A 21,954-nucleotide genomic window follows, 5' to 3' on the forward strand; every position below is an offset into this window, starting at 1 on the left:
CCCCCCCCCCCCCATTTATTCTATTCTCTCTTTTGACCCTGTCCCTTCTCAGAAGTGTTTGCTTCTGATTACCCCCTTTCCCAATCTGCCCTCCCCTCTATCATCCTCCTGCTCTCTTGTCCCCTTCCCCCCCTTATTTTCCTGTAGGGTAAGAGAGATGTCCATACCCAATTGAGTGTGTATGTTATTCCCTCCTTAAGCCAAATCTGATGAGAATAAGTTTCACTCATCCCCTCTCATCTTCCCCCACTTTGTCTCTACTATAAAAGCCTTTTCTTGTCTGTTTTATTTGAGATAATTTACCCCATTCTGTCTCTCCCTTTCTCCTCCCAGTATAATCTTCTCTCACCCCTTAATTTTATTCTCCAGATATTACCTGTCTTCAACTCATCCAGTGCCCTTATCTATCAATCTATGTAATACAGATAATTTTTTCCCCCTCCAACTACCCTAATACTGACAAAGGTCTCATGAGTTACAACTATCATCTTTCCATGTAGGAATATAAACAGTTCAACCTTAATAAGTTCCTTATGATTTCTCTTTCCTGTTTACCTCTTCATGCTTCTCTTGAGTCTTGTATTGAAAAATTGAATTTTCTATTCAGCTCTGGTCTTTTCATCAAGAATGTTTGAAAGTCCTCTATTTCACTGAATGACCATTTTTTCCCCTGACGGATTATACTCAGTTTTGCTGGGTAGGTGATTCTTGGTTGGAATCCTACCTCCTTTGACCTCTGGAATATTGTATACCATCCTCTGTGGTCCCTTATTGTAGAAGCTGCTAAATCTTGTGCTATCCTGATTGTGTTCCCACAATACTTGAATCGTTTCTTTCTGGCTGCTTGTAATATTTTCTTCTTGACCTGGGAACTCTGAAATTTGTCTATGATATTTCTGGGAGTTTTCTTTTTGGGATCTCTTTCAGGAGGTGATCAGTGGATTCTTTCAATTTCTGTTTTACCCTCTGGTTGTAGAATATCAGGACAGTTTTCCTTGAATTTTTTTTTCTTTTTGGTGAGGCAGTTGGGGTTAAGTGACTTGCCCAGGGTCACAACTAGTAAGTGTCAAATGTCTGAGGCTGGATTTGAACTCAAGTCCTCCTGACTCCAGGATCAGTGCTCTATCCACTCTGCCACCTAGCTGCCTCCTTTGATAATTTCTTGAAAGATGATATCTTGGCTCTTTTTGATCATGGCTTTTAGGTAGTCCAATAATTTTAAAATTATCCCTCTTGTATCTATTTTCCAGGTCAGTTGTTTTTCCAGTGAGATATTTCACATTGTATTCTATTTTTCATTCTTTTGGTTTTGTTTTATAATTTCTTGATTTCTCATAAAGTCATTAGCTTCCATTTGTTCCATTTTGATTTTTAAGGAATTATTTTTCTCAGTGAGCTTTTGGACCTCCTTTTCCATTTAGCCAATTCGACTTTTTAAGGCATTCTTCTGCTCATTGGCTTTTTGGACCCCTTTTGCCATTTGATCTGGTCTATTTTTAAAAGTGTAATTTTCTTCAATATTTTTTGGGGGTCTCCTTTAGCAAGTTGTTGACTTGTTTTTCATGATTTTCTTGAATCATTCTCATTTCTCTTCTCAATTTTTTCCTCTGCTTCTCTGACTTGCTTTTCAAAATCCTCATTTGAACTCTTCCATATCCTGAGTCCAATTCATATTTTTCTTGGAGGCTTTGGATGTAGGAGCTTTGACTTTGTTCTCTTCTTCAGATTGTATGTTTTGATCTTCCTTGTCACCAAAGTAGGATTCTATAGTTTTGACTTTTTTCCTCTGTTTGCTCATCTTCCCAGCTAATTACTTAACTTTTTAACTTTTTGTTAAGGTAGGCTCTGCTTCACATGTGAAAGGTGTAGTGTCCCAAGCTTCAGGGGTTTTGTACAGCTGTTTTCAGAGATACTTCTAGGGACCTGTAAGTTTTCTGTTCTTCCAAGATGGTAGGATGTAAAGAGAGGTGTTCACTTCCTCTTCTGATCTGTGCTGTGTTCTGTGAGTGACCACAAGCACTCTTTTAAGCCTTGGAACTGTGAGGAGGGTTTCTTCTCCACTGCTGCTGCAAGCTCTGCTATGCCAGTGCCGTTTCTAGCCCCAGGACTGCGACCCAGATCCAAGTATGGGCAAAGCCTGCCTCAGTGCCAGCAAAGAGATCTCTGTAATCTCCTTCTGGTCAGTTGTTTGATCCCCTTACTGTCTGTGGGCTGATAGCTCTCGAAGCAGCCGCTGCCACTGTGGTTGCCCCTCATAAGGCCAGGGCTGGACCGTGTTCCTCTCTCACCCAGGTCTGACAGACTTTTCCCACTGACTTTCTAAGTTGTCTTTGGAATTTGTGGGTTGAGAAGTCTGGAAACCACCACAGCTGCCTGTGATTCAGTCTCCTGAGGCCTGCTCCAGGTTCGTTGGGACCCTGTCTTTGCCAGGCTGGCACAAAAGACATTTCCTGTTGACCATCCAGGTTGTCTTGTGGTGGAAATTTGTTCCACTCTGTCTTTTTGTGGGTTCTGCTGCTCTAGAATTTGTTTAGAGTCATTTTTTATAAGTATTTGGAGGGGTTTGGGGAGAGCTCAAGTGAGTCCCTGCTTTTACTCTGCCATCTTGTTTCTGTCCCCCAATAACTTTTTTAAATTGTCAAATCTAATACCTTATTTCAGTCTTCATTCTTCTTGAACTTTTTGTTGCATATCCTTTTCTCCTAGGTACTTCTCCTCTCTGGACTTTTGTGATACTAGTCATTGCTTCTTCTACTTTTGCCTGTCTGATCTGTCCTCCTCAGTCTCCTTTACTGGCTCATTAGTCACATCTGTTATGTGTGGTTGTTTTCCAGTGGTCTGTTCTTGGGCCATTTCTCTTTCTATATTCTCTCTTTGTGACCTCATCAGTTCCCATGAGTCTGATTACAATTTCTGTGTGTTAACTCACAGATCTATGTATTATTCCTGGGCTTCAGTTCCACATCACCATCTGCCTATTGGTCATTTCAGACTTGATGTTTTGAGACATGACAAACACAAGATCAATATCTTTCTATCGTAGGAACCACCATTCTTCCTATCTCTCTGGTTGGTAACTTGGTGTTATCCTTATTCTCATTCTCTTACAGTCACTCTTTCATACTACATATCCAGCTAGTTACCACATATTAACCATTTTTACCTCCATCATATCTCTTGTATCCAACCCATTTTTTATATTCACATAGCCATTACCATAGTTCAAGCCATCATTGTCTCTTGCCTGCACAATTGCAGTGATTTTCTAATTGAGCTTCCTGCCTCAAATCTCCATTCACTCAAATCTATCTTCCACATAGGTATCAAAGTGACATTTCTCTAAATATAGCTCTCATTATTTCGCTCCCTGATCCAATAAACTCCAGTGGCACTCTATTGTTTCTTGGATAAAATATAAACTATTTTATTTAGTTTTTAAATCTCCTTTTGCTGCAGTTTTTCAGTTAGCTTGAGAGTTGATATTTCATTACCACAAGAGGATAGAAAGAATGTGAGGTGAAAAGATCTAGAATGAAAGAGAATTTAAGGAGTGAGCAGGGCTTTAAGAGAACACACTTGGAAGATGGGGTCAGAGAGGAATAGGGACTATAGAGGGGTAGGACTAAGTATAAGAGTGCAGGTTCAGGAAGAGGTGATGGTTTGATGAGTTTTTCTTCTCATTTAATGATGATACTGAGTCTTAGGGACATGCTGATGAAATGTAACCAGAATAACAAGCATTTGACTCCTAATCTGTGTCCCTGGAAGCAGAGGCCCTTTAGCATCTTTGGTGGCATTCTGGGCTGAGAGTGACTCAGGGCATTCCCCTGGTAATTTAGGTTCAATATTGGAGCAAAGTGATATAGTTACGAAAAGAAATTTACTTAGCCATAGCAGAAGGCTCTTCAATAAGGATTGTTATTTAGGACCCCTCAAAGTGATTCAGCTGAGTGCAGTTGTCTTGCCTGATCCACCATCTAAGAATGAAAGTGCCCCCCTATTCTTCCTCTTGGCTGTTTTTTTTTTTTTTTCTGTTGTTGTTCAATTACACATTTATTTTGTTTTCAATTCATGGAACAAAACAAGCATCTTTGTAACACAGTACAATAAAAAAAAGATGATTACAAATGAAACTGCAAATTGACCATGTACAACTTGCTATTTCTTTTAAATATATAATGAAGTTGTCATGGAAATTCCATTTTTTCTCCTCCCTTCTCTTGCCCTAGATATGGCTACCATTAGACACAATATGTGTGTGTGTGTGTGTGTGTGTGTGTGTGTGTGTGTGTGTGTATGTGTGTGTAAAATTATTCTATATATACTTCTATTTATCAATTCTTTCTCTGGATGCAGATAGTGTCTTTCTTGATATGTCCTTTATTTTTAATTTATGTATTTATGATACTCAAAATGACTTAATTGCTCAGTCATTCTTAAAAATAATATTGCTGTTACTGTATACAATGTTTTCTTGGTTCTGTTCACTTCAGTCTTCATCATTTCATGCAATTTCTTTCCATGCTTTTCTGAGATAATTGAACTCCTCATTTCTTATAGCACAGTGTAGTATTCCATCACAACTATACACCACAACTTGCTCTGTTGTTGTTATTCTATCACTATTACTATCTGTAAATTTCCCTGTCTTGGATTTTTTGATTTTTTTTTTTTACTATTTTCTTTTTCAGCTTTTCTTTTCACACTATCCCTGTTACCTTATCTTTTTCCTCCCATTTGCACCCCACCTCAACCCCCAATTTCAGTACACACACCCCTCCAAAAGTTCCTCCTCTACCCTCTTCCCCAGTTTTCTCACCTCTCTACATGTTCAGAAGACTTCAGTACCCTTCCAGATGTATATGTTGTTTCCTCTTCAACCTGGATGAGAGTAAGGTTCCAACATTAATAGCCCTCTACCCCACCTGCTTCTTCTGTATTAGTTTTTCCTTTCATGCCCCATTTTTATAATATAATTGTTCCCTTTTACCTTTTTCTATGCAGTTTTGTTTTTTGTTTTTAGAATCACCCCATCATACACCCATCAGCCCTAACCTTTCTTTGCAGCTACCTTAGTAATGATGGTAGTTTTAAGAATACCCATAACATTTTAATATACATAACAAGTAAACAGTTTGACCTTAATGAGTGCCTTATAATTAGTCTTTAATATTTTCCTTATATTTCTTCTGGATATTTTATATTGGATTTTCCATTGAGTTCTGGTCTTTTTGTTACAAATATCTCAAAGTCTTTCAGTTCATCAAATGTCCTTTTTTTTTTTTTTTTTTTTTTATTGCCATTCAGAATTATACTCAGTTTTTCTGAGTAAGTTATTCTTGTACAGAGCCCCAGCTGTTTTGCTTTTCAAAATATAATGTTCCAACACCTATGTCTGGTCTAGAAGCTGTTAGAAAATATCTATAGGGGCCAGCTAGGTGGTGCAGTGGATAGAGCACCAGCCCAGGAGTCAAGAGGACCTGACTTCAAATCTGTCCTCAGACCAAACACTTGAGACTTACTAGCTGTGTGACTTTGGGCAAGTCACTTAACCCTGACTGCCTGAAAATTAAAAAAAAAAAATGTATCTGTGCTAGGAGTCAGAATGACCTGAGTTTTAGACACTTGACTAGTTGTGTGACCATGGGCAAGTCACTTAATCTCTCTCAATTAGCCCTCATCTCTAAAATGAGGTTGAGTCCATATCACCACAGGGTTGTTGTAAGGATCAAATAAAGTGCTATATTAATGCTAGCTATTATTACCTGAAACAAATGCCAGCTACTCCATAAAGAAAGTTTGGTTTTCATGTTTGTTTTTAGAAATATTGGGTCTCAATTTCTAATTTTATAATTTTCAAAACCTTGTGGTTTTTTTCTCCTCTTTAAAGAGGAGAGCTCCCTAAGGAACTTGATGGTATAGATTTGGTAATAAGATGTTCACCCTTTCAACTTTACATTATTGCTGAGCAATTGTGTAGTATTGTATATTTTACTGAGTACTTAACATTTATTTTTTCTTTACACCATCTTTGAGATAAATCATTTCACACATGAGGAAGGTAAAACTCAAGATAGGTTAAGTGACTTGTATAGGGCCACACAACCAGTTAAATATTATTATGCAATTATATAGCTTCTTTCCTCTGAGGAGCTCATTGTAGTTCAAATCTCCTGGAAGAGAAAAGAAATAGAGAGGTTTAATGACAGTCATAAGCATAACCCAGTCATTGTACTCTTAGACCCTTTCCCTTCTATCTCCTCTATGAGAGTGTCCGCACAATCATGTCACATTTCTCACTTATCTTTAAACTCTCCATAATATACTGGTTTATTTCCTGCTACCTATAAACATATTCAGGTTTTCTCTTAGGCTGTCATCCTATATTTCTGATTTCTTTTCCAAAGTCCTAGAAAAAGCCATTTGAACTCATTGCTTTCACTTGTTTCCCTACTCACTTCTCTGCACCTTGCAGTTTGGCTTCTGACTTCATCACTTGACTGAAATTACTTTAAAAATGAAGGATGAGGGGACAGCTAGGTGGCACAGTGGATAGAGCACTGGCCCTGGAGTCAGAAGGACCTGAGTTTAAATCCAGCCTCAGACACATGGTAATCACTAGCTGTGTGACCCCGGGCAAGTCACTTAACTCTGATTGCCTCGCCACAAAAAAAAAAAAAAAAAAGAAAAACAACAGCCCTGTAAAGTTATCAGTGATATCTTAATTACTTTCACCCCCCCTCAGTCTTAGTCCTTTTTACTCTTCTTGGACACTGTCCTCTGAGTTTTTGTCATTGCTATCATTGCTATGATTCTCTTCCTATTTTTCTTGCCATTCCTTCTCAGTCTCATTTGCTATACCATCAGTCATATATTGAGCCCTAATTGTCACCCTGATTCTCTGTCCAGGGTCCTCTTTTCCTGTGGGGCTCATAGATCTAGACCAAGAAAGGGCCTTAGAGGCTTCTTTCACTTTAGAGAGAAAATTGAGACTGAATAGTTAAATGATTTGCTCAAGGTAAAACAGTATCTGAGATAGGATTTGATCTCTGATCTTCCTGAATGTAATTCTACTGCTATGTGTACTACTCTATACTTCATCTCTTCTTCCTACTGCCACGCTTTCATTGATCTCATCAGCTCCCTGGGGTTCAGTGTCATCTCTGTGCACATATATTATACATAGTCAGCTTTAGCCTCTTTCCTAAGCTCTTTTCCTTCACCAGCTGCCTGTTAGATCCTTCCCACATGTCTCATAATCATCTCAAACTCAACAGGTCCAAGACTACTCATTTTTCCCCCCACCTCCTTCAAAACTTCCCTGTTTCCTGTCAATAGCATCACATCAGTGGGGTACAGAATTAAAGGAAACTTGAAGTAACATAACTGTTTAGTAATAAACCACTTAACGACATCATCAGACAAATTATGCTATGCTGTGAATTCAGGATAGCTTACATTTGCCCAAAAGTATTTTCATGCCTATGGAACAACATCACTTGGCTGCCAGCCAATAGAGTTTTCCCACGATAACCTTCTGGCAGAACCTACAAGTTATAGACCTATGTTTTTAATTCACACTTATTCCAATAAACAATTATTTTGGTGTTGTTTCCAGAAAGGATAGTGGAAGTAGCACAAATGATTGAAATTCTCAGATAATGCAAAACCTTCAGTTTAAATTTTACTTCTGTATATTCTACCATCAGACTTTTGTAAGAATTGTTAACAAGAAGCAAAACTGAATAATTTGAATTTTACTACTTCTTCCTCCTTAATCACTTGTGGAGGTAGAAAGCAGTAAACTTGTCTGAAAGGCAGAGAGCAGGAAAGAGAGCTTTAAGTGAAAAACTGACAAAAAGACTCTTGAGTAATCTAGAATTAACCATTTAATGCTATTTTATAGAAATTGGATCTTCATGCCAAAGTGGAATTCCGTATTGGGTAGGTCTACTTGAGCATCATCCAATGATATGGACTCTAGAAATTTTTGCTTGGTCTTATTAAGCCTTTGTGGAACTCAGGTTCATTTCTACATATAATAAATGGTGTTCAGATTTTTGTTGAATGAATGAAATTTAGAATAAAGAAAACTACATGCTGACTTACTGAATTGGGAATTGGCATATTTGAGTTCATGAAGATGCATAATGTAGTAGAAAGAAACTTGGGTTCAAGTCCTTGCTCTGCCATTTACTATCTGTATTGGATATTCCAAAAGTGTATAAGCATAATACCACACTAAAACTTTTGGGACACTTGATATGAACTCATTCAAGTAACTTCCTTTTGGGCCTCAATTTCCTCATCTCTAAGATAAAGAGATAGGATTAGATGATACTTAAGACCTCTTCCTGGTATGACATTTTAGGTACATGTTATTTTTTGAAGAACTCAGATTACCTTATTTTAAAGCATCTTACTTAGGAGGTATTCAGTGATAAACCTTGAGGATAGCTATCTAAGAAGGGTTTCCATTTGTGTCTGTTTTAGCATTATAGAAGAAGATTGCCATCGATCCAGATGTGGAAAGGCCTCAGATGCCATCAGGTTTAACACCTTCATTTTGTAGTGGAAACTAAGGTTGGGGGAGCTTGTATGATTTGCCTGAGACCTCACAAATACATGAGCCAGGCTGTGGACCAAGTCCTCTGGGCTCCACAGACAGAACTCTTCATTGAGATAATACTACTTTTCTATTCATAAATATAATTGATATAAAAAGATTTCTCTGGTGATGTCAGACAAGGGTTATGTGTTATTGAAGAATTGAAGAAAAAAATTCTGTTTTCTTATTTTGGGCCTTTCCACCAAAACTCATTTAAAAGAATAAGTCTTTTCAATTAAAATACCTTTATTCTCTTGCTTCATTTTTTCTTCAGTTTGCATAGTCATCTCCTTGTTCCCTTTACTCCTTTCTCATTTCTTCTCTTAATTATGTCTTTATGACCTTTTTCTTAAAATATGTCTGCAATTCCATAATATCCAATTAAATAGTATGTAGGTTTTGAGGGACTTTGGGCTATATCTTCTAAGCTCATTCTGTTTCTTGAAACCACAGTATGTATAGTATTGTGTAGTACTATAACCATTTCCTTTACCAGCATCATTTAAAAAAATACAAAACTTGTTTTTAAAAAATACTAAAAAGCCACACAGGGAGGCAGCATAGTCTAGTAGAAGGAAAACTGTACTAAAAATAAAGAGCTCTGGGTTCTAGTTCCTATACCACTTCTAATTGTTGCAACAAGTGAATTAAACCATGGTTTCTTGGCCTGTAAAATGGAATTCTACTTTCATTTACTTTTCTTTCAATTTTTTGTAGGAGAAATAAAATAGCTCTTTTTTATTTCCTTGGAAGATGAGTATGTATGAATTCAGACTGTAATTTTCATTTAATTCAAGAACACATCAATTTGCAAATGAATGCATTAATTTGTACAGTGAATTTAAGGGGTTCTGATGTGTGTGTGTGTATCTATCTATCTATCTATCTATCTATCTATATATACATAAGCAAAAAAAAAAAACAACAAAGCTAATCTATGCACTTTTTCTGTTTGTATTCAGAGCTAATAATTAGGTCTCAATACCTGAAATACATTTGAAAACTTGAGGTTTAAAAAATAAGGAAGGACATAAATTGATGGTAGGAGGAAGAGACTCCTCTACCAGTTTCGAAATATTACTTTCCTTTGCTTTTTCTTTTGAAGGAGGGAACGGGAGAGGGTTATGTCAAGACCGGTATTTCCTCCATTTACAAAATCATTGGCAGTTCTGGGGACATAATATTAGGTAAAAGACAGGAAGAAGAATTAGGAATTACTCCCTAATTTGGGAGACAACTAAGAGGTGATGTTATTATTGTTTATTTTGTTAGCAATTATTCTTTTTAATAAATAACTTTAAATGTTCATTTCTAATCTTCACTTTTGTAAAATTTAAAAAGGCCCTTTTCAACTTGATTCTATTAGAAGGATGAATGTTTTTCTCTTTTCAGTGCATTGTCTTCCCTTTACTCCTCTCCACCTTAATTCATTTTTACATATTTTTCCTTCGTTAATATCTTTTCCCTCAGATTCATACAACATAAGATGTTGTCCCATTTCCTTTCTTTCTCAAGTCTGATTGAAAGTCCATAAACATTGAGACAATTCAGTAATGATCTGTTGATCTCTAATGTTGGATTTTTAGAAACAAGTAAATGGGAACCCTGCCTATCCTTTATACAAACAAGGATTTTTATTCTCTTTTCAGTTAAAAACAATTTTGTCTGTATTTAATTCTTCTTTCAGTCAATTGTTCATACTTTTAGTCAGCCATCCTTCTAAATACAGCTAACTGATTTGCCTTCCTTCTTCCTCATTGAAAATCGGCAACTACCATTTAACCAAGTTTTAGTTCAGCACAATTTGACCGTTCCAAAAAATGTAGTACTATAGCATACATTCAGACAGATAGTTCCAAAATCATCTTTGTTTGAAGTTTTCATAGAGGTAAAACAGGTTTTAAGAATATGGATGTTAATTTGATTTTTCATCATTTATTTTAGATTTTTTCTTTAGTGTATGTAATACAATATTTAGTTATGCTTTTCTAATAAATAGCTAAATATTGTATAGCAAATAGACTGAGTCCGGCCACACCAGACTTAAATCCTGAATGTGTAAAAGACATTTAACTTCCTAGTACCTCAATTTATTTTCCTGTACAGAGGTAAGTAGAATACTTACTAATTAGCTGATGCCTGAGACAATTGAGCAGTAATGTGGTGTAACACTTTTAGATCATTAGAAAAAATAATAAATCATAGAATCTTTATTTGGCTTTGTACTCAGATGCATGTTAGGCTGGTATTTGATACTGCTTATTGATTGTAATACTGATACATAATACTGATATTAAATTTGCAAGTTTTTTTTTAGACTTTAACTAGAGAAATCAATAGTCCAAACTTCCTGCACATGGAAAAGTTGGGAATAAGATGCATAGCTGACATGTGGATTAGTAAAATTCATTGTATTTTACCTAACATTTGCAGCTTATAATACATGTGTTTCCTTTGTTGGATAAATGATGTCTGATTTCCATTACCATATTATTCACCTGCATCAGGATGAATGAAGTTACATTTTTATTAAATAAACTTGAAAAGAAGGTAGATATATTATGTACTTGTGTAGAATTTATTGGATAACATTTTTTGGTGATGAGTATTTAAAATCTGCCCTATTACAACCTGGAGAAATGTATTCTCTCTTGTGTGGAAAGCAATACAGTGCTGAAATATTCCTCCTTAATTTTGATCAGAATGAACAAAAGTGTCTGTGTTTATTCCTGCCTAATGCATCACAAATCTGCTGACATGCTAACCTTGGAGTCTTGGCTGGCGTTAATCAGGCCTGTGCACCGGCAGGAAAGATGTACCTAATGCACTCCATCAGTGCAGTTTGCATATGGAAGTTCTCACAGGGGAGCTGCCCTGTGCCAGCTGAGGGTTACCTGCCCACTGCAGTTATTGTATGTAATTATCGAACCAATCTGTTCAGCCCAGCAGGGTTTAGATGGTAATCATGAAGCAACACTTTGGAAAAAGAAAGATGTAAGGCACTCTCCCCTTCTCTCATCAGTTATGTGAAGTTCTAACCACTCTTAAAGCTATTTTAGTAAAGTAATACCTCTGTATACTGAGCTGTTAAATGAATGCCACTTGAAGTTTCTTAAGGCTTAGTCAAGTTGTTATTTTTGCATTTGTTATTTATATGTTTTTGGAACATTATACATACATACATACTACTTACTTCTGTCTGTATTTTAATCTTTCAATAGCTACCTTAAGAATATTTTTGAAACAATTGGATTAATTGTTATACACCACATAATAACAGTTCTGTCCATTTGGAGGTTTTAAGATAATGTGGCTTGAATAGAATTCAGCTTTCCCATGTAGTTCTCTTTGGAATAGAACCCATGGCTGCCATTAGGAAAAATAACAATGTGCTGTCAGCAGGTGTTAGACTTTTTTTATAGCTGTACAAAAATGGCCTGAAGCAAAAAAAAAAAAAAAGTTTAACTTAATGTTAATTGCTAGAAAATATAAATGGGGACATTTGTTATACTCTGGGATAGTGAGATTTTGTGTGTATTGAATTATTTGCCAAATGATGTAAATGGACGAGGTTGCTATGAAAATTAGGGAAAGCATGGGTATAAAATTTGGAATTTTAGACATTTATATTTTAAAATTCACATTGAAAAAAATCCAAACTAAGAAGTTTTTGAAACTTCTTTTATGATTCTCATACCTGCATAATTCAAAAAGAATAAATGTAAGACACTAAATGAACCAAATAATACAAATGTAGTAGGAGCAGGAATAGAAAGAATGAAAATAGAATGTCTAAATTAGCTCCTGACTGTATGGATCAACTGGAAAAAAGAAGAGAAGATAGGAAAAGATCAAAGCCATTTTGAGAATTTAGGAGCAGGCCTCTGTCTTTAAGTCTAAACAAACCATTATTCCGTGAGCAAAATGTGAAGGCTTGTTATTCAAGCTTGGCAGAGTTCTACCGACATAGTCCTTTGTAACAAAAATCTAAAAGTTACCATTTGGAGGTCTATCCAAGTCCCCCTGACTGCTAATGCCTTCCCTCTAAGATTGCCTTCCATCTGAGATTACTTTTCTTTATCTCCAGCACTTGTCACAGTGGCTGACACACCTAGTAAATGCTTTATAAATGATTGTTAGTTGACTAGAATTCCTCCACTAATTCTGTTTGAGCAGTGATATTTTGTGATAGATAAAATAAGTAAATGCATAATATTTTTGTATAAAAAATGATCTACTCCAGGTGTGAAATAAGGTTAAGGTTAATAAAAAGAATTAGCAGTAAAAAAAGGAAAAAAGTATCATTTTACTACAGTATTTTCAAAGAGATGCATTGTATGTGCTTTCCTGTATGACCTGGGGCTAATCACATTCTCTTTCTGAGCCTCAGTTTCTATAACTGTAAAACCAATTTAATAATATTTTATAGATTATATAACATTTATATTCTGTTTTGCATGGTAGCACAATCTTTTATTCATAGTAAGTACTTAAAATGCTGAATGAATGAATAGTTTTGATGTATAAATGTTGAGATTGCTCTTTTATTGGGAGATAATGTGGATAAGGGATTAGAGATGTGATTATAATATGCTTTCAATAAGCTACATATACTATTTATATTACTGTGTTGTGGTAAATTTGTCTATTCATTTATTCGCCTATGTCAGACTAATATTTCTTTCTTTTTATATTAGAAGCGAAAGAAAGAGATAGAGGAAAGTGTGGCATCGGGTACTGAAGATATGGAAATTTCATATCAAAATATATTGGAGGGAGCTCAGACTCGTAAGTTGAACACAAACTTCCTTTGCTTCTTCCATACTTGACACTTGGATTTTCTCATCGTAGACAAGTATTGAAAGCATCTATTTATGTGAGAGTATTAACTTTTTTATGCTAAAATTGCTTGCCATGAAAGTAGTTTTCTTAATAAAAACACTAAATATTTATAGCATTTTGTAATTTTCAAAATGCTTTCCCATGCAGTATCTAATCTAATCCTTACAATAACCATTTGGTTTAGATAGGGTAGGTACTTTCTCCATTTTACACTTGAAGCTAAGTCTTCCTTACAACAGCATATTTGTCATTACTTTGAATTGTTACTTTAAAAATATAAGTCTTATAAGGTATCTCAAAAAGTGTTCTCAGAGCTACAATTCAAGCACAATTTACAGAAGACTCTATACGTGTTCTTATGGTTAAATTAATGATTTATCCATTCATAGATATTTTGTGGGAAGACATGGTAGATGTTTACTCTTCCTGAAACCTGCCTATACCCTATAACTTTTCATTCACAACCAATCTCTTATTTATTACCTGAACCATTTGTACTTTTAAACAGCACTCATATTTATATTTGAGATATCTCACATAGAAAGTGTATTTAGTTAACACCATGGAGGGTAAAGGTAAGGAGAGTTAACATTCCCACTTTACATCCTGTTGCCATCTTCTATCTTCCCACTGTTCTTCTCCTTCCTTGTCTTGTTTATTTTGCTGTTAGAAAGTGATATGTTTGAAGAATCACTGCATTGAGGCATATCTCAGCCACAGACTAGCAGCAGCAGCTACAACAGTGAGTGGAAGAAGAATTTAGGAGTAGTAATAAAGAGATGAATATTCATTTTTAAATACGTTAAATTTTGGTATAAGTGACAGTTTTGACTTTTGGTCTAAGTTTTGAAATTATTTCATAAGTATATAGAAACTCATGTGGTTGTTCTTAACTATGCTTATCTATCTGTCTGTCTATATACACACACACACACACACACATCTGTTTTACATACAAAGTAAATTAGGAACATTTTTATTTAATTGAAATTTCACTTGTAAAGCTGGTTTTTATATAACTTTTCTTAACTAAAGAAATAGTAAGGGCAGGGGGAAAGAATAGGTATATATGCTTCTGAAGTGGGGGAACAATTCGGATATTTGATATCTGAAACTTGAAATTGGTTGAAATAACTCTGAGTTGAGTAGTTTTAACCAAATTCTTCCTTATTCAAATCAGTACTTTGGTTTGTCACATCTAAATGTCCATTTTTCCTCGGTAGCTTATCTTTTCTCTGAAATAGTAGACTAGTTAAGATAATCTGATATCCAAGTGTTCATCAGTCAAATAAGCTTCAACTGAGATGGCACAGTGATGGCAGCTACTTGAGAGGGATAGTCTGAGAAAAGAAAATCATTCACCAGGTCAAGAAAACTTTAGATAGAAAAAGAGCACACTTCCATTTTGTTTTGCTATATACATAATAAAATTCAGTTTGTGTTTTGAGGCTTCCACATTTAGTGTCACAAAAGTATTTCAAGAGTATAGTTACCTCCATCAGTAGTTCTAGAAATGTCAGTTTCTTCATTAACAATTTTATTTTCAATCACAATTTGTAGTTTATAATATGGTAGGAGATTTTGCTCACCATGGGATCTTTTAGAATGCCATACAAGGCAAAATGGGAGCAGCGTTCTTTTAATGTCTATTTAGACCATTTAAAAATATGTATTATTTCCCTCATATACCTAAACTCATTTTGAATAGTTGGTAGTCCATTGTGTAAGAACATATTCTGAAAGCTTTCAAAATGTGTGTTGTTCAGGTTTTCACTAAAGAAAGAGGGGGGTGATTGGGTTTGTTCCCAAGAGCATGGTTCTCTAATACTTTTATTTTTATGTGAGACATAGTTTTTACCAATTGAGATTTTTTTGGCTAAAAATACATTCTTCCCCAACACAAAATAAACTTTAAAAATCATGTATAGTCTATTCACTATCAGTGCTAATTTTTTCAGAATTGTGGTAAAAATTGGTTAATAACACTTACATATGTATGTATATGTATGTACATATGTACATATGTATGTATGCTTTACTCCCTGATATTTTGGAAATTATTTTTTAAAAAATCTTTAACTTTGGGACCAGAACTAAATAAAGAGATTAATTGCATTGTATTTTTGGTAGAACAAAGAAGTTTTGAAGAAAAAAAATAAAAACAAAGTATCAACAAATTTCAGCTGTTAATATATATATTTCATAGTTAGGTTGAAATGTCTTTTACCTTTTTCAAACACTGAGTTTTACACATTTTCCTAACATTTGGAATACCTTTGTACATTTTATCAGTTAATAGCGAATATTAGAAATGATTATATTTTATATAAGAACAAAAATTAAAATAATTTCTTTATAAATTCATAGAATTATGCTTTTCTGGACCATCTTGCCCACATAACCACTAAAATTGACACTCCGGGAAAATGTTAGATTTCAACATAGGTAGAATAAGTCTCCAAGGTATATATTTTTACTACCTACTACCTAGTGTTGGTGATGACAAGATGTGGCCAGTAATATATTAAATAAAGTGAGGGATATGTTGTAAAAATAAAGTATCAGTGATTAATCAAACTTGAGGCTCATTATACTTTAGGTTACGGATGACATTAAGAATAAAGTTATACTGAAGGCACTTTACAGATTAGAAGCTTACTCTAAATAGGTGATTTGGAAATTGCTTTTAATCAAAATTTTAAAGAGGAAGTCAAAAAACAGTTTTAAAAATTATCAAAATATCACCTTTGGGTTACATGACCAGGCAGATGACAAATTAGTTATGGTCTCCAAACATCAGTGATGTGGTGGTAAACGTTTAACAACTAGTTCTCTGAAAATACAGGACACAATTTTATGTTTAATTTACGTTATTAACATTTTCTCCACTACTTTTTTTTGGGGGGGGGCAATTGGGGTTAAGTGACTTGCCCAGGGTCACACAGCTAGTAAGTGTCAAGTGTTTGGTCTGAGGTCAGGATTTGAACTCAGGTCCTCCTGACTTTAGGGCCAGTGCTCTATCCACTGCGCCACCTAGCTGTCCCCTCCACTACTTTCTTAAGTCTAGACAATCAACAAAACAATAAATAAAACTGATTTGTAGTGTTTACTCATTTCTGGGGTATAAATGATCACACTGAAAATTTTGTCATTTGGCTCTCACCATCAACTAAAAGCTGGCTCCAGCACAGATATGACAAATATCTTCACACATCACCCCTCAGTGAATTTTGTAGTAGAAATTACAACTATACATATCCATAGAAGAAAGAATCCAGGCCTGATAGGGCAAAATCCTTTATGAATTCCTGATTTTCTAATAGAGTGTTTACTCAGTGCCTCTCACTCACCAACTTCTTCTCTATCTATCCTTAGCAGGAACACAAGCAAACTTGTTCAGAGCTCAGCTCTGGAACAGGATCTGTTTTGCTAAATGACTCTGCTTGTGTAAACTGTACTCTGCAAGAAGTGACAGTTAAGTGGAGCAGGAAACAGAAAGGATGCCAGCATAAATGGTTGGTTCAGGCCTGAAAGAAAGGGTCCTCAAACCCTTCTGGGGCTTGACCATGCTTCCCCACAGGTTACTTAAGGAAGGGATCCAGGCCACTAAACCTTTTAACTCCCCCAGTGAGAGGAACCTAAGGCATACTTGTATCTTAACCTTGGTGTCTACTCGCCAGCAAAGGCATGAAGCCTGAAAGTGAGTAATGGGGAATGTTTTATAAAAGGCTGAAATGTTAAAACTATCAAAAGTAAGTACCTCAGAAACACAGAAGACAAGCAAATAAATCAGCAAAAGAGATCCTAAAGCCAGAAGGAGGAATGAATAAACTTCAAAGAATACAAAGCTCTCCTTCCAAATAGTATCATATAAAGGAAAGTAAACCAATGATGTCTGGATTCCCAAGAGAGCATGAAACGGGAAACTCCAGAATCATTCAAAAAAGAAGTAAAATCCAGAAGGAGTTAGAGGAATGAATATAGCTCAGAAATTAGAACTCTCAATGCAGAATTGTTATTTTAATGAATGGATAAGAAACAATTTGAATGTATGAAGGAGAATCTCAAAAGAAGTGAAAGAGAAATGAACAGATTTGGAACACAAAAATACCAAAGTGGAGAAAAATCTGGCAAAATTATTATTATAGAATTGTTACGACAGATTTGAAAGACTGACCTAAGAAATTAAAGGATAAAACAGGGAAATGAAGAAAAGACTTATTGGAACATAAGGAATCTGGTAGAAGAGGTGAACTGAAGCACCATGTTTTAAGTCTCCTGATCTTCCTACAGATGAATCTTTATCTTTTGCAGAGTGGAGTTGCAGACTGGGAGGTTGCATAAATGGAGAGAGGAGAGATAGGAGACAGAGGGTAACAAGTGATACCAAATCCATAGAGGAATAGTGAGCTAAAAGTAATTCCAGTAGTCTGCAAGCACGTAGGAATGTGGCTAAGATAGGAGGGATTGATACAGGGGTCTAGAAGAGAGGGAGGGGTTTTATCCCAATGAGGGAGCCAGTGATGATATTGTAGAAAAGTACTCACATGTGAGAGGAGATATGCATTTGAAATGGAAGATGGGGACCTCATAATGACAGTAATCTGAAGGAGTTTGTGCATTGGGAGGCCACCACTTGGTAAAACTACTACCCAGAATAGCAGGGAAAACATAGAGGTAAAGATAGAGAACACTTCCTTTGAAAAGGAGTTTGGTCATAGTGGGCATGGAGTGGAGCTTGGCTACAGGATTTGGGACACATAGCAGTTTTTGCAACAGCACTGTTTCTGATGTTGCTACCCTCACAAATTGGTATTTCTTTTTTTTAATTAATTTATTTTGATTTATCAACAGTCACCTCCATAAGCTTTTGAGTTTAAAATTTTTCTCTCCTTCCCCAAGATGGCATGCAATCTGATATAGGCTATGCATATACATTCCTATTAAACATATTTTCACATTAGTGATGTTGTAAGGAAGAATTAGAACCAATAGGAGGAACCACCAGAAAGAGAAAACAAAACACAACAGAAGAAAAAAATAGCAAATAGTATGCTTTGATCTGCATTCAAACTCCATAGTTCTTTCTTTGGATGTGGATAGCATTTTCCATGAGACCTTTGGAGTTGTCTTAGATCCTTGCATTGCTGAGAAGGGCTAAATTTATCAACATTAGTCATCGTACAACGTAGCTGTTACTGTGTCCAACGTTCTCCTGGTTCTGTTCGCTTCACTCGGCATCAGTCCGTACAAGTCTTCCCAGGTTTTTCTGAAGTCTGCCTGTTCATCATAGCACAATAGTATTCTATTACCTTCATATACCACAACTTGCTCAGCCATTCACCAGTTGATGGGCATTCCCTCAATTTCCAGTTCTTTGCCACCACAAAAAGAGCTGCTATAAATATTTTTGTATGTGTGGGTCTTTTTCTCATTTTTATGATCTCTTTGGGATACAGCCCTAGAAGTGCTATTGCTGGGTCAAAGGGTATGCACATTTTTATAGTCCTTTGGGCATAATTCCAAATTGCTCTCTAGAATGATTGGATCAATAAATTGATATTTCTAAGAGTGAGGAAGAACAAGGGGTAAAATAAGGAGAATAAGGCAAGATCTATAAACACAATAACATAGACATTTGTTGGAAGAGAGACCTTAAACCTGCTACTCCAGGAGCTTTAAACCCCTGGGGGACATAGAATACAGAAGGAAAACATGAAGGTGTAACACATCAGAAAATTCAGAGTACATTGGAAAAGAAAAGAAACGATGAAGGAAACAAAGCAAAGAAAATCTCAGGAAAATAAAATTGGTGAAAGTAAAATCAAATGAATGAAAATAAATGGCAGGAAGATTTTGAACTAACCACTTAATTGAATGGGAAAAGAGGTGTGACAAGAGAGGATGAAAACATACATAAATGAAAGAAAATTCATGACTACGGAAAAGTTAGTTAAACATGTGCAGGTTACTGGAAGAGTAGCTGTGGACACAGATTAGCATCAAATTAGGATTTTTGTGAAGATCAAATGAGATAATATTTGTAAAGTGCTTAGCACAGTGTATGGCACATAGTAGGTGCTATGTAAATGCTAGCAATTATTTTACTAAAACTAATCACAGAGGGAAAGCAAAAAAATGAAAAGAAACAAAAAAGCCTACTAACATTAATAACTATAAACAAGAAACTTACATGATGCTTTTAGGAGATATAGATAATGAATCAATATTAATACTAAATATCTACCAGATGACTTTTTAAATTTATAAATTAAAAGTTAACCTAATTTCAAAAAGATATGGATAGGAACACAATAATAGGAGACATTAAAGTACTTCTTCCAGATCTAGATATGTCTAAGCAAGATAAGCAAAGAGAAAATATAGAATTGAACAAATAGTTGTGAGAATTTAGAACTAAAAATGTTATGGTATCTGAGTAGGAATGTTGAAGAATAAACATATTTCTCAAGACCACATGATACCTTTGCAAAAATAGAACATGTAGGACACAGAGAAATAATAAATAAATGTTGGAAAGTAGAAATACTAAGCGTATCCTTTACATATAGTAGTGCAATCAAAACAGTACTTAATAGAGGAAGCACTAGCAAAATACCAGATTTAAATGCAGCCTTAATAATACGTAATGAGTGAGTCAGAGAATATCAACAACAAAAAAAACAATGAAAACATACAATATTTGTACAATAAAACTAAAGCAATCCTCAGGAAAAATATCTGACAACATAAATTAACAAAAAAAAGATTAATGAACTGTATGTTCAATTTAAAAAAGCTAGAAAATAAGCTCAAAACAGAAAAGGGGATACTTTGAAAATTAGAGGGGAGATTAATTGGAAAGAAAAATATCATAGACTTGAGAAAACTTAAAAGCTAGTCCTTTGAAAACACTAACCAAATATATACACTCATATCTAATCTGCTTAGAAAGAGGGATCAAAATTGAATTAACCAAAATTGAAAACAATGTAAAAATCATAACAGAAAACATAAAAGTGATCAGAACCTACAGTAATTGTATGTCAGCAACACTAAATATTTGAAAGAAGTAGAAGATTATCTACAAAAATGCAAAATACACAATTAACAACAAATGGAGATTTTAATCAAGTTTTAGAAAAGGAAGTTGAAGTAGTTGTAAATGAATGACCAAAATAGGGAGGAGATCCTGGTCTCCCTAATCTCTTTCATATATGAGGATTCTGTCAAACTTTTAAAGAACAGTTAATTCCTATATGACATCAATTATTTTTTTTAAGCAGTAATTTTTTCTAATTAATAAATTTATTTATTTTTAGTTTTCAACATTTACTTCCACAAGATTTTGAGTTCCAAATTTTCACCCCATCTCACCCCTCCCCCTATCCCAAGATGGCATACATTCTGAATACCCCTTCCCCTAGTCTGCCTTCCCTTCTATCTTCCCCCCTCTTCTCTTATCCCCTTCTCCTTCTATTTTCCTCTATGGCAGGATAGATTTCTGTACTCCATTTCCTGTGTTTCTTATTTCCCAGTAGCATGTGAAAACATTTTTTTAAACATGTGTTTTTAAAACTTTGGGTTCCAAATTTTCTTCCTTCCTCCCTCCCCACCTATCCTCATTGAAAAGGTAAGCAACTCAGTATAGGTTATGCAAAACACTTCCATAGTAGACATGCTGTGAAAAACTAACTCTATTTCCCTTAATCCAAAAAGCCAATGAGGAGAAGAATGCCCTAAAAAGCAAAATTGGTCAAATAGAAAAGGAAGTCCAAAAGATTACTGAAGAAAATACTTCCTTAAAAATTAGAATAGAGCAATTGGAAGCTAGTGACTTTATGAGAAATCAATTCACTGTAAAACAAATGCAAAATAATGAAAAATTAGAAAACAATGTGAAATATCTCATTGGAAAAACAACTGACCTGGAAAATAGATCCAGGAGAGAGAATTTAAAAATTATTGGGCTATCTGAAAGCCAGGATCAAAAAAAGAGCCTAGATAACATCTTTCAAGAAATTATCAAGGAAAACTGCCCCCCCCATTTATTCTATTCTTTCTTTTGACCCTGTCCCTCCTCAGAAGTATTTGCTTCTGATTACCCCCTTTCCCAGTCTGCCTTCGTCTCTATCATCCCTCTACTCTCTTGTCCCCTTCCCCCCATATTTTCCTGTAGGGTAAAACAGATTTCTATACCCAATTGAGGGTGTATCTTATTCTCTCCTTAAGTTAAATCCTATGAGAATAAGATTCACTCATTCCCTCTCACCTTCCTCCGTTTCCCCTCTACTGTAAGAGCCTTTTCTTTTCTGTTTTTTTTGTGAGATAATTTACCCCATTCTACCTCTCCCTTTCTCCTTCTCCTAGTATTATCCTCTCACCCCTTAATTTTATTCTGCAGATATGACCCCTTCATCTTCAACTCACCCTGTGCCCTCTATCTATCTATCTATCTATCTATCTATCTATCTATCTATCTATCTATCTATCTATCTATCTAT

General features: G+C 35.2%; 1 protein-coding gene across 1 annotated transcript in view; it reads left to right on the plus strand.

Moving 5' to 3' along the window:
- Positions 1-21,954, plus strand: part of VRK1 (VRK serine/threonine kinase 1) — a 147,631-nt gene that overhangs the window by 118,977 nt on the left and 6,700 nt on the right. Inside the window, exon 12 of the mRNA XM_027849192.1 lies at positions 13,306-13,396. Coding sequence (XP_027704993.1) covers positions 13,306-13,396 — 91 coding nt within the window. The remainder of the gene's footprint in view (positions 1-13,305; positions 13,397-21,954) is intronic.

The sequence above is a fragment of the Vombatus ursinus genome, unplaced genomic scaffold, assembly GCF_900497805.2.
Source record: "Vombatus ursinus unplaced genomic scaffold, bare-nosed wombat genome assembly UNPS02007284.1, whole genome shotgun sequence".
Lineage (NCBI taxonomy): Eukaryota > Metazoa > Chordata > Mammalia > Diprotodontia > Vombatidae > Vombatus > Vombatus ursinus.